This window comes from Bombina bombina, chromosome 5 (genome assembly GCF_027579735.1).
Source record: "Bombina bombina isolate aBomBom1 chromosome 5, aBomBom1.pri, whole genome shotgun sequence".
In the NCBI taxonomy this organism is placed as follows: domain Eukaryota; kingdom Metazoa; phylum Chordata; class Amphibia; order Anura; family Bombinatoridae; genus Bombina; species Bombina bombina.
Genome location: NC_069503.1, coordinates 1,022,277,553 through 1,022,290,102, shown reverse-complemented (window position 1 = coordinate 1,022,290,102; position 12,550 = coordinate 1,022,277,553). Strand labels below are relative to the sequence as shown.

The 12,550-nt window shown below is 38.2% G+C and overlaps 1 protein-coding gene across 2 annotated transcripts in view; it reads right to left on the bottom strand.

The window, feature by feature from the left end:
* OXR1 (oxidation resistance 1) overlaps positions 1–425 on the bottom strand; it is a 420,839-nt gene extending 420,414 nt beyond the window's left edge. For both annotated transcript variants that reach the window (XM_053715278.1, XM_053715279.1), the window contains exon 1: positions 142–425. In XM_053715278.1, the coding sequence (XP_053571253.1) occupies positions 142–310 (169 nt within the window). In that variant the 5' untranslated portion in view covers positions 311–425. The remainder of the gene's footprint in view (positions 1–141) is intronic.
* Between the last annotated feature and the right edge of the window lie 12,125 nt (positions 426–12,550).

Genomic DNA, 12,550 nt, shown 5'->3' with positions numbered 1-12,550 from the left:
TCTTGGCTACAAGTGAGAATTTCAATTCACTCTTGCAACCAAGGGGTTAAATTAAAGGGAAATACCTCCACATATAATAGCTGAGAAAGTGACATATTTTAGCTTTTGCTTATAACGCTACGGTGCTGTGCTCTCCCTGACCTGAGGGCAGAGGGTGCAACTCATCTGGGCTGTCCGGCGGCGAGTCATGCATGACGCCTTCCTTTAGGTAGTCTTGAAAATGAACCTCTCGCAACCCGAGCCATAGCCTGTTAGCCGTGCCCTTCAGCACCCGGCCGCTCCTCCCGGTGAAGCTAGTAACGTAATCCATGCCAGGGTGACCTATCGCGCAGCATACAGCGTTTGCTTCTCTCTATACCCAAAACTTTTCTCTCATAGTTATTGACAACTTTCCAAAGCCAGCCAGTCCCCGCCTATTTTGTTTTGGGATGTTTCAGAAGAAGCTGCTCCTCCCCAAACAATGACACTTACACATCTGCCCACCGGTGCTTATTTTTTACTACTGGTCCTTCTTTATTACATATTAACCCTGTCAAATCTTTCTGTATTTCACTTTGTAAAACCACGTACCCGCCATCTTAAAATGGTACGACCTTTATGTGGCGAAGAAACGCGCTCCCTATGGTAAAGCGGAAGATACCATTCTTGTTGTTAAGGGAAGATTAAAAGCAATATTCCCTTCATGACACAGTATTTACAGAAACAACATAGAAGGCTTTTTTTTTTAGTTTATTTAAATGTACTACAGTTTGGCAGTTAGTGTGTGTGAAGCCACTAGAGTCAATTGGCAAATGCAGCATGTAAACCGGGACTTGCTGTTTCAAACAGGGTAAAGTCAAACAACGATTTAACTTCATACGTCACAATATTTGGGGATGTACTAAAAGGAATGACAAGGGTGAATGACAAAATGGAATGCCCATAGACTTTAATGGGATGTAAAATTAAAAGTGTTGAAGCAACAAAACTATGATATATATCAAATAGATATTTACCAGATATGTTCCCCAGGTACAGTAGCATATTCTGAAAATGAGATTATGTGAGATTATAGCTGCTTTCTATGGAATGACAAGGGTGAATTACATAATGAAATGCCCATAGACTATAATGGGGTTACATACCTCCCAACATTTCAAAATTCAAAAGAGGGACACCCCCGCGGCAAAAAAAAAATGAAATGTGGTGGGCGGGGCTTAAAATCATAAGACCAAAGTAATATAAATAAAATTCTAAATAAAGTCATAGATTTTAATGCACTGACTTAGGCAGTAAATCAAACACAAGCTCAAACCACTGGTGTGGCTATGTGAGCTATGTATTTAATTATCCTTTGCAAAGACATTGCTAAATATTTTTATCTTAATTGGACATTTAATAATAAATTCTTTAAAACTGCTCTCTGCATTCCCCATTAATATTCTAAATTCTGGCCTTTAAAGTCAGCAAAAATGCACAGTAGCACACTACATAGCATACACTTACACATGGAGATACACACACACTACATAGCATACACTTACACATGCAGATACACACACACTACATAGCATACACTTATACATGCAGATACACACACACACACTACATAGCATACACTTACACATGCAGATACACACACTACATAGCATACACTTACACATGGAGATACACACACACTACATAGCATACACTTATACAAGCAGATACACACACACACACTACATAGCATACACTTACACATGCAGATACACACACTACATAGCATACACTTACACATGCAGATACACACACACTACATAGCATACACTTACACATGCAGATACACACACTACATAGCATACACTTACACATGCAGATACACACACACTACATAGCATACACTTACACATGCAGATACACACACACTACATAGCATACACTTATACAGGCAGATACACAGACACTACATAGCATACACTTATACATGCAGATACACACACACTACATAGCATACACTTACACATGCAGATACACACACTACATAGCATACACTTACACATGCAGATACACACACACTACATAGCATACACTTACACATGCAGATACACACACTACATAGCATACACTTACACATGCAGATACACACACTACATAGCATACACTTACACATGCAGATACACACACACACTACATAGCATACACTTATACATGCAGATACACACACACTACATAGCATACACTTATACAGGCAGATACACACACACTACATAGCATACACTTATACATGCAGATACACACACACTACATAGCAAACACTTATACATGCAGCATACACTTATACATGCAGATACACAGACACTACATAGTATACACTTATATATGCAGATACACACACACTACATAGCATACACTTACACATGAAGATACAAACACTACATAGCATACACTTACACATGAAGATACACATACACTACATAGCATACACTTATACAGGCAGATACACACACACATTACATAGCATACACTTATACATGCAGCATACACTTATACATGCAGATACACAGACACTACATAGTATACACTTATACATGCAGACACACACACACTACATAGCATACACTTATACATGCAGATACACGCTTATACATGCAGACACACACACACTACATAGCTTACATTTATACATGCAGACACACACACACTGCATAGCATAAACTTATACATACAGATACACACACACACAGTTATGGATACAGATAGACACACACACTACATCATATATGGGTATCTGCAATAGTGTAATTCATTGTATGGGGTCCTGGGGTTGGCAAGCACATTAGCTGGCAGTCTGCGGCTGCCACTGTTCGTTACCCTGGTATTAGCACTGCTCATTGTATAAAACTGAAGGCATGCTAGTATTATCACCAGGGGTTAGACATCATCACTATCAGAGGTAGGTTAGAGAGGTCATTTTTACCCGTGGTCAGAGTGTATACAGACTTCTTACTCCTGCTTAACCCACACACCATTCCTTTTCCACAGGGAATTTAACAGGTATCTAACCCTGTGAGAGCAAAGCCAGCTGCTTCTGAGTATGGGTCCAACAGAATTTAAAAAATTTTTTTTATTTTTTTTAATGCCTGGGGCAAATCGGGACAGATGGCTAGCAACCCGGGACAAGGGGACAGACCCCTAAAATCGCGACTGTCCCACGAAAATCGGGACAGTTGGGGGGTATGGGGTTACATTTCAAAGTGCTATAGAAACTTAAATATGAGACATATCAAATAGATATTTACCAGATATGTTCCCCAGAACCAGTAACATATTCTGAAAGTGAAATTACGTCAGATTATAGCTGCTTTCTATGGAATGACAAGAGTGAATGACAAAATGGAATGCCCATAGACTATAATGGGATTACATTTAAAATGCTATAGCAACAAAAATACGAGACATATGAACTAGATATTTACCAGATATGTTCCTCAGGTACTAGGGATGCACCGAAATTTCGGCCGCAGAAAGTTTCGGCCAAAAATAGCCTTTTTGGCTATTTCGGTTTTCGGGTTTTTTGCCTGTTATTTTCGGTAAAATTATTGTGTAGCATGTTTCAAATTTGATGCTAGCCTAGAGCTGCTGTTTAAGTTTATTACTTGACTTACTGTTCTGCATATAATGAGTTTTCTAGGACTATACTTTATTTGGATAATTGGTCAAAAAAAAGTTAAATATGATTCTGTTACATAGCACTAAATGAAGAATACAGTATATTGATATTTATAATTGTTTTAAGTAAGGAAACATTTTGGCCGAAAATTGCATTTTTTTCTTTCTTTTTTTTTTATCTTGGTAAAATTATTGTGTAGCATATTAATTTTTTAAAGATATTTTTAAGATATTTTTGTCCAATTTTAGTGTATTACTTTCAATAAAAGTGTGGGCTTTTTTATTGGCTCTAATTATACTAAAAAAAAATTAATTTGAAAAAACACATTTTCTGTATCAGTTTCGGTTTTCGGCCAAGTGCATCCCGGATTTTCGGTCCAGAATTTCCATTTCGGTGCATCACTACCAGGTACAGTAGCATATTCTGAAAGTGAGATTACGTCAGATTATAACTGCTTTCTATGGAATGACAAGAGTGAATGACAAGATAGAATGCCCGTGGACTATAATGGGATTACATTTAAAAGTGCTATAGAAACTAAACTAGGAGACATATCAAGTAGATATTTACCAGATATGTTCCCCAGGTACAGTGTCATATTCTGAAAGTGAGATTACGTGAGATTATAGCTGTTTTCTATGGATATGTCTCATAGTTTTGTTGCTTCAACACTTTTAATTTTACATCCCATTAAAGTCTATGGGCATTCCATTTTGTCATTCACCCTTGTAATTCCTTTTAGTACATCCCCAATATTTGGCCTACGTTTTGCTGCTGGAGAATCCTGTCATTTTGTGACATATAGTAAATGTTTTTGATAAAGTTATACTATTTTTTCCTAACACATTGTAGGGTTGCCACCTGTTCCTTAAAATACAGAACACTTATAAGTTACACATGCTGCAGGGTGTGCAGGGAGGAATTTGAATAGTGCTGTCCAGAAATTCAATACATGTTCCTCCCTGCATACCCTGCAGCATGTGTAACTCATAAGTGTCCAGGAAAACATGGCTAACGTGGCTTAATTTAATTATTTTTTTGTCCCTTATGTAATTTTGCTTTCAAAATGGTGGCTTTTATAATTGTCAAGCCTTGATAAGCACCTTGCAGATTTATCAAGGCTAACTCTGCTACATATTGTTTACTAACTGGCCTTACATGATAACTAGTGCAAAACTATGTAATTTATACTAACAATATAACTGCGGCTTGCCTTGTTGTCTATTTGACTATTGAAAAATAAATTGCTGCTAAGTGTATTAGAAGTGTAACTGGAAATAAATAGTTGCTTGACCATCAACCATCATTTTATTTTTGCATAATTATTTTTGCAACTTTATACTAGCTAGTACTGCTGTTTTTATTATACAAGGAATGTGGGAATCACAGGGAGTACCAGGCACAGTATTCAACCGGACAGTCCTTAGCAAGCTATCCAGTAGAATCTGTACAAAAATACTGGAACACTTAAATGTCCAGTATTTTTTTTAAAGACCTCTGTCAGCTAAATGTAAAGGGCAATCTAGGCCTTTATGCATTAGAAATATGTCTAAAAAATAAGTTACACAGTGCATTTTCTATTATATGTGTTACAGGCAGCCATGGGGGTGTTCACTCATTGCTGGGTGTGTACCTCTAGCAGCCAAGGGGGTCACATCACTGCTCTGTACATGTGTTACTGGCAACCAAGGGGATACAATTACTGCATAGTTGTGAAAAATATTTGTGGTAGAATCAAGGGTGGGGCCTAAGGTTGAGCTTTCGTGGAGACATTGTGTGAACCCAGCTACGTCCCGTATCCAATCACCTATAGGTCATCCGGTATTTTTATGAAGCACCACTGACAACCCTAGGCACTGGTAACAATATTTTTATGAACAAAATACAAATCAAATTGCTGTGTTTTCAGCGCTTTCACATTTGGCAAGATAAAATTGAGAATCAGATGTAAAATGTTTACAAAATATTATGAGACCTGTAAGAGAACTTCAGGCATGCTCAAAAAGCGTACCTATTCAGTTCACTTGCCAAGGCTGAAAAACGAATTTTACATTCTAAAAATAAAGTACACTATGTACTTTTTTTTTTAATGATTTTCATACTTTGAAATTACTTCGAACATAAAAAAATATGTTACTGTCTACATTAAATGTGATTTTTTTTTATGCCTACTTTAAATAGGATTTTTCTGTGTGATTTATATTCATTTTTTGCTACATATTTTAATTAAAAATTTGAATGCTTGCTTACTATGAATATGATTTTTTTGTGTACTTTACAATTATATTGTGTATTTCCAATAGGATTTTTAAACTAATAATTGAGCAGCAGCTCATCTCTGTACCATTTTAAAAAATTCTCATTTCTGGGGTCAACACTTGGGTAGCAGTTTATCTGAGTTGTTTGTCTCTACTCTCGAGGGCAAGTTCCCTCTATCTGGAGATTTCCGAACAGTTGGGTCTCTCAGAGATCTCCCATTATGGGTAGAGATTGGGAGAAACTTCAGCGGATTTGATAGATGCTTTTGCAGTCTGTTATTTCAAGGTTCTCATAGATTTGTCAATCTGTTAATTTGACTATTTGGAGATTGAATGTTTAGTTCTGTTCTAAAGAATTTCTGTAGTTCAGTTTTCCTGCACAAGGTGCTTGCTCGTCTTATAGACTTTCAATCATTGTTCAGGCCTTGGTTTGAATCAGATCAGTTTTTCAGTTTACTTTTCATTCAAGAAATTTTACCTACATTTGAATCTTTAATTACAGTCATTATCCTGGAGGTTTTGTTTTGAGTGGCATTTTCATTGACCAGGATAGTTTCTGAGTTAATTGTTTCCTCCGAGAGTACTGAGAGCCTGGGCATTGGTAGCTCCTTTCTTATGTCCTAATTGGACTTTTTAAAGAGAGCTTTTCGACCATTCTAGATTTTGTCTGGGCATTGACGTTTTATCTTCAGGCTTCTAAAGATTTTTCAGTCTTCCAGTTTATTTTGTTTTCATGTAGAAAATTCAGGGTCAGCAGGCATCTTCTGTTACTTTGCTTCAAGGTTGGTGTCTTTGAGCATTACTTGGAGGTGGGCCAGTTCCTGCGTTTTTATGTCCTACAGCTTATTCAACTCCTTCTGCGCCTCATTCTTAGGCTCTCTTGAACAATGCAATCAGCAGAACAAAATTATAAGGATACCATATGGGAGTCTTTCCAACCTTCTCTATATTTTATCATGTTGATGTTTTTTTGCCTCATTTGAGGCAGCTTTTGCCAGAACATTTCTTCAGATTGTGGTTCTGGTAAATAGGTGCCTGCCTTAACCTTTTTGTCCCACCCATTTTTCGTGGACGCAACAGCTTGGGTATTAGTTCCCAATAGTAAGGTATTTTGTGGACTCTCACCACTATTAGAAAGAAAACATAATTTTTTGCTTACCTGATAAATTCCTTTGTTGGTGGTGAGAGTCCACGAACCCACCCACATTTTCTTGGTGGCGGCAGATCTAGTTTGCAGCTCTCACCTTTTTACCCTACTACACCTCTTACTACTTCCTATTCTTGGCTATACAAATACTAGGAGAGTCAGGGAAGTAGGAGGGATATTAAAACTCCATTGTAGGGTGTCTTTGCCTCCTCCTGGTGGCCAGGTGATGAATTCACAACAGTAAAGAATTTTGTGGACTGTCACCACCAAGAGAGAAAGGAATTTATCAGATAAGCATACATTATGTTTTCCTGTTACAGCCCCTCAAGTAGGAGGAGGCCTCAACAGGAAAGCAAAAGTATAGTGTTTCTTTTGAAGCATTGCTAGGGAACACCATAAAATAGCTCCAGTCGTTTTTTTGCCCATGATCAATATAGGACTTCTGCTGTAAATGTCATGTGACCCAAAACTTAAGTTGTGCAATGACTGCTTCCTTGTTTAGCTGTGGGCAGGGGCTAGACTGAGAATTTCTAAGTGCTCATTTTGCAAGAAAACAAATAAGTGGTTTGCTTTTTTAACACAATCTGTTTCTTTTTATGTTTCTTTTAATCTAAAGTAAACTAATAATAATTAATAAAGAAGTACTGTTTTATATCCCTTTACATTTTTATGATTCAGATGGAGCTTGTACTTTTAAAATTCACTTCTACTTTGTTCTCTTGGGTAACTTTGTTAAAAAAAGATTTGTGCATATCCACAGCAGCAGCAATGCACTACTGGGAGCTAGCTGTTTGGTAGCTTCACACATTTGTCTTTTGTCATTGGCTCACCAGATGTGTTCAGCAAGCTCCCAGCAGTGCATTGCTGCTCTGGAACATATTTTAATTCTGTGTTTAATCACTTTGTAGATGTAAAACAGATGGTTATATGTAAAAAATAGTGCAATAATAAAATTGCTCTAACATAATGGAGTATTTTCTATATGCACTTTTATAGACTTTGATGCAGTTTAAAGTGGCAAGCTCATCATCACCTCCCTTACTCTCAAGCAAATACTTGGCATAGAAAAAATACCTTTACAGCATGTACCAAAATAAACAAGCAAGGGTTAAATTGTTAACCTTTCACCATCTTTTTTAGCAGGACACCATCACCTTAGTTTATATGGATGTTACACAGCCTGATATTAGACAGTGATATTGCCTCAGTATGTTTAAAGGGACACTGAACCCAAATATTTTCTTTCGTGATTCAGATAGAACATGCAATTATAAGCAACTTTCTAAATGACTCCTATTATCAATTTTTCTTCTTTCTCTTGCTATCTTTATTTGAAAAAGAAGGCATCTAAGCTTTTTTTTGGGGTTTAGAACTCTGGACAGCACTTTTTTATTGGTGGATGAATTTATCCATCAATCAGCAAGAACAACCCAGGTTGTTCACCAAAAATGGGCCGGCATCTAAATTTACATTCTTGCATTTCAACTGAAGATACCAAGAGACTGAAGAAAATTTGATAAAAGGAGTAAATTAGAAAGTTGCTTAAAATGTCATGCTCTATGGGAATCACAAAAGACAAAAATTGGGTTCAGTGTCCCTTTAACCTGCTGACTGCTGTATTGGGGCTGCTAAGAACAATATATGCTGATATGTTGAGGACTTGCTATGACACTATTGAAGGTTTCACAAGTGGGTGGCATTTTATGAGGTAACTTAATGTTTTTATCAGTGCTGCTTAAAGGGACATAATACTCATATACTAAATCACTTGAAACTGATGCAGTATAACTGTAAAAAGCTGACAGGAAAATATCACCTGAGCATCTCTATGTAAAAAAGGAAGATATTTTACATCACAATCTCCTCAGCTCAGCAGAGTGAGTTCTGTGTAAAAAGTTATACTCAACTGCTCCCAGCTGCAGGTAAAAAAATTAAAAAAAATGAAGAAATGAACAGCAGCCAATCAGCATCAGCAGTGCTGAGGTCATGAACTTTTGCTGTGATCTCATGAGATTTGACTTGACTCTCATGAGATTTCATAGTAAGCTTCCTTTACCTGATTGGTGAAATAATATGAGAGTTCACGATGCTCATCCCTTCAGATGTCCCAGGACAGACACACTAAAATGCTGCTTAGAAATCCTTTACAATGGGAGGTGGCTACTGAGGAACTTTTGAGGTAAAATATCTTTCTTTTTTACATAGAGATGTTCATGAGATATTTTCTAGTCAGCTTTTTACAGCTATGCTGCATCACTTTCAAGTGTTTAAACATTTGGGTATTATGGCCCTTTAAGTAATTGCTGGTATTAGGTTAGTAGACCCAGAAATGCCCCAGTAAATCTGGATATTTTTGTATGAAATGCTAATTGCAGTCCCAGCACATGAAGGGCATAATGTGTTAAGCCCCTGCTAAACAAAACCTCAGTGTATAAATGGGGGGAATTAAACATCACTATTGAGATGCCTTGCTTCATCACCCCTTGTCTCCTACCCTCTCTGGTATTATATATTACATTTTATGGCTTTCCCTTACCTGACTCCTCACTTCACACTGCTAAACTACTAAAGTGTAACAGAAGCCCACAGATGAAGAAAACTACAGAAAAAAACCCATAATCAATGAGACTAATGCCACAGCGACCTCTATGGTGGAAGTATTGCACTGCACTACACACTATTCAAAAACTATATACAGAAGGAATTGAACTAGGGAAAAGCTGTCATGTTCATGGGAGTGGGTTCAGAGCTCATGTGAGATGGTGTCAGTTAAAGCCATCTTGTGCTATAAAAAAGGGCCAGAGGAATAGACTTCTTAGCGGAACTACCCCTTTTAGGAATGATTGCGTGAACAGGCAGACAAGGCAAGTTTTATTGTACAAGAACTGGAGACTCGGATACTGGAAGCAGAATTGGACAGCAGTAACGTCCACACAGGAACTGGAATCAGAAGATGTGCCCTATTTAGGACCAGAAACAGGAGTGCCCACTTTAGGGCCAGGAACTGTAGTGCCCACTTTAGGGAGTCATGGACTGGAGTGCCCACTCTAAGGCTAAGACAGAAGTACTTACTTGAGGCCGAAGACAGGGGTGCCCACTTGAGGCCAAAGACGGGTGCCCACTTGAGGCCAAGGCAGGGGTGCCCACTTGAGGCCAAGGCAGGGGTGCCCACTTGAGGCAGAGACACGAGCAGGATACAAAAGCTGAGCAGATGCCCTCTGCAGATCTTGGGTACATTAGCTGGATACTGGTACTTAGCATTCACCCTCCACAGAGCTTGGCTGCAGTAGTTGGAGACTGGTATTTTTGTAGATACCCTCTGTAGAGCTTGGTTACAGTAGATAGATACTGGAACTTGACAGATACCCTCTGCAGAGCTTGGGATCCGGTGCTTGCAGATGCCCTCTGGAGGATACCAGTGCTTGGCAGGTGCCCTTTTCAAGACTTGGGTACAGAAGGTGGATACCAGAGCTACAGGATGATGGTACAGGTTAACAGGAGCTGAGACAGGCAGGTAAAAAGAGAGTAGTCGGGAGTCAGCCAAGGATCAATTACCAGTAAGCAGTCCGGTCAGTCATCAAACACTAAGATAATCCAGAAGAGTGTCAGATAAGCGGTCAAATCCTTTGTAATTCACTGGGGAGATCCAAAAGAGAGTTCAGGAGACAAGCCAGATTTAGGAACCAGGAGAAACGCCGAACAACAGGAATTCAGGTTCAGGAAAGAGGCACAAACAAAGATAGTAAACCACGTCATGGCCGGGAGTGGTCTGTGAGGCTGCCTTATATAGCAGTGCTCATTAAGAAACTACATGCAGCTGGTGAGCAGGTGGAGCCAGAAAGCTAGCCAGTGCAGGTAGCATAAAGAAACAGCCTGAGCCAGAGCCCTCCAGTGGTGCAGAGACAGAGCAACAGACTGAGAGAGAACCAGCAACAGAGGTCCCAGGTTCAATCCAGGGCACAGATGCGGCACAAGTTTAAAAGGCAGGGACAGAAAGCTACACAAAAACGGGACTCTCCTGGGAAAAATGGGACAATTGGCAACTATGCTTATGTAAACCAATTTAGTTGCTTCTTTGCAGGTAATAAGGAGTTTATCAAGTTTCATTAGCATAAAGCCTTTTTGTTCCTCAGCTGAGGCCTAAGATACTTTCACATTTTTTTTTTTTAATGTTATTTATAACCAACACATGGTACAATTATAAGTTACATATCCAAGACACCGCGCAGGGTGCGATAAAGTAGCATAGAATTGATGAGACGGCATGGTATAATAACATAATCCATTGGATGCCGTAGAATGTAATGTTCACGATTATATTTAGGCCTGTAAAGAACTTGTATGGACTAGAGAACATTCTAACAGAAGTACTCATTTGTACCACAATGCTGGGGTTTTGTTTTTTGTAAACTAACACAATCTAACTAAACATATAACAAACTAACAAGACTAAACTAAACCTCCTTAAACAAAGACAAAATAAAACCAAAACAGTAGAAGTTTTGCTGGATACCACAGTATGCCATCATATTATTACCAAGGGGCAAAAAAGATATTACATCTTAAAATGAGACGGCCGATACCTATAGTATTGTGGATAAGCCCACGAATGCAGCTGTCAAATGCAGCGAATATATCAAAAAGGGGGGGCCCACAATTTTAATGAGTAAGATTAATATATACACAGTATTTCAGTTTAATAAACTAACAAGACTAAACTAAACCTCCTTAAACAGGGAAAATTGACTAATAAATTATATTGCCCGGCAAATGTCATCTAATAAACATTGACTGTAAAAAATGTGGCTGCCGTATTATTACAAGTATGCAATTACTCCATAGCTTCTTGGTATATATGAGTGGGATATGCATTTACAGAGGCTACTTAGAATGAATCAACACACACTGGAAGTATTAACAGCGCAACTTGGTAGAGAAGTGGATGTGTGATGGTAGCGTTAAAGCAAGAGGGATATTAAAATAAGTTAAGATAACTAAAGGATTGAATTAATACTGCAGCAACTACACATCAATAAAATATTAAATGAGAAATGCACATGCAAATTAATATAAATTCATACATAAAAATATAAATACTTAAAAAGCAATACAAAATGGTTAAAAAGCAGTTGATCTATCTGAATAGATATTACCCAATACTGGGGAGTGTCCTTAGGAGTATTCACATAGAATAATGATTGCTGCGGTAGTTTGTAATGCCAGCTCCTAATAGCTGTCTTTAGAAAATGAGGTGCAGCTACTTCCAGAGGCTTGTTTCCAAACGCTCTCTTTACTTGTAGATCCTATGGCGAAAAGAAGAGACAGCGCAACCCCACATCAAGGTAGCAGTTTCCACAAATTTAATTAATTAATTTCCTCTTGAAAAAGTCTGGAGAGCGCAGACGAAACGCGTTGGGGGCGGAGCTAAGGACGGCTCCAATATACTAAGAATGTTTGGAAAAAGTATTGAAACGGCAGCAATATAGCTGTGTCCTGAAGGATTTTTAAGTGAAC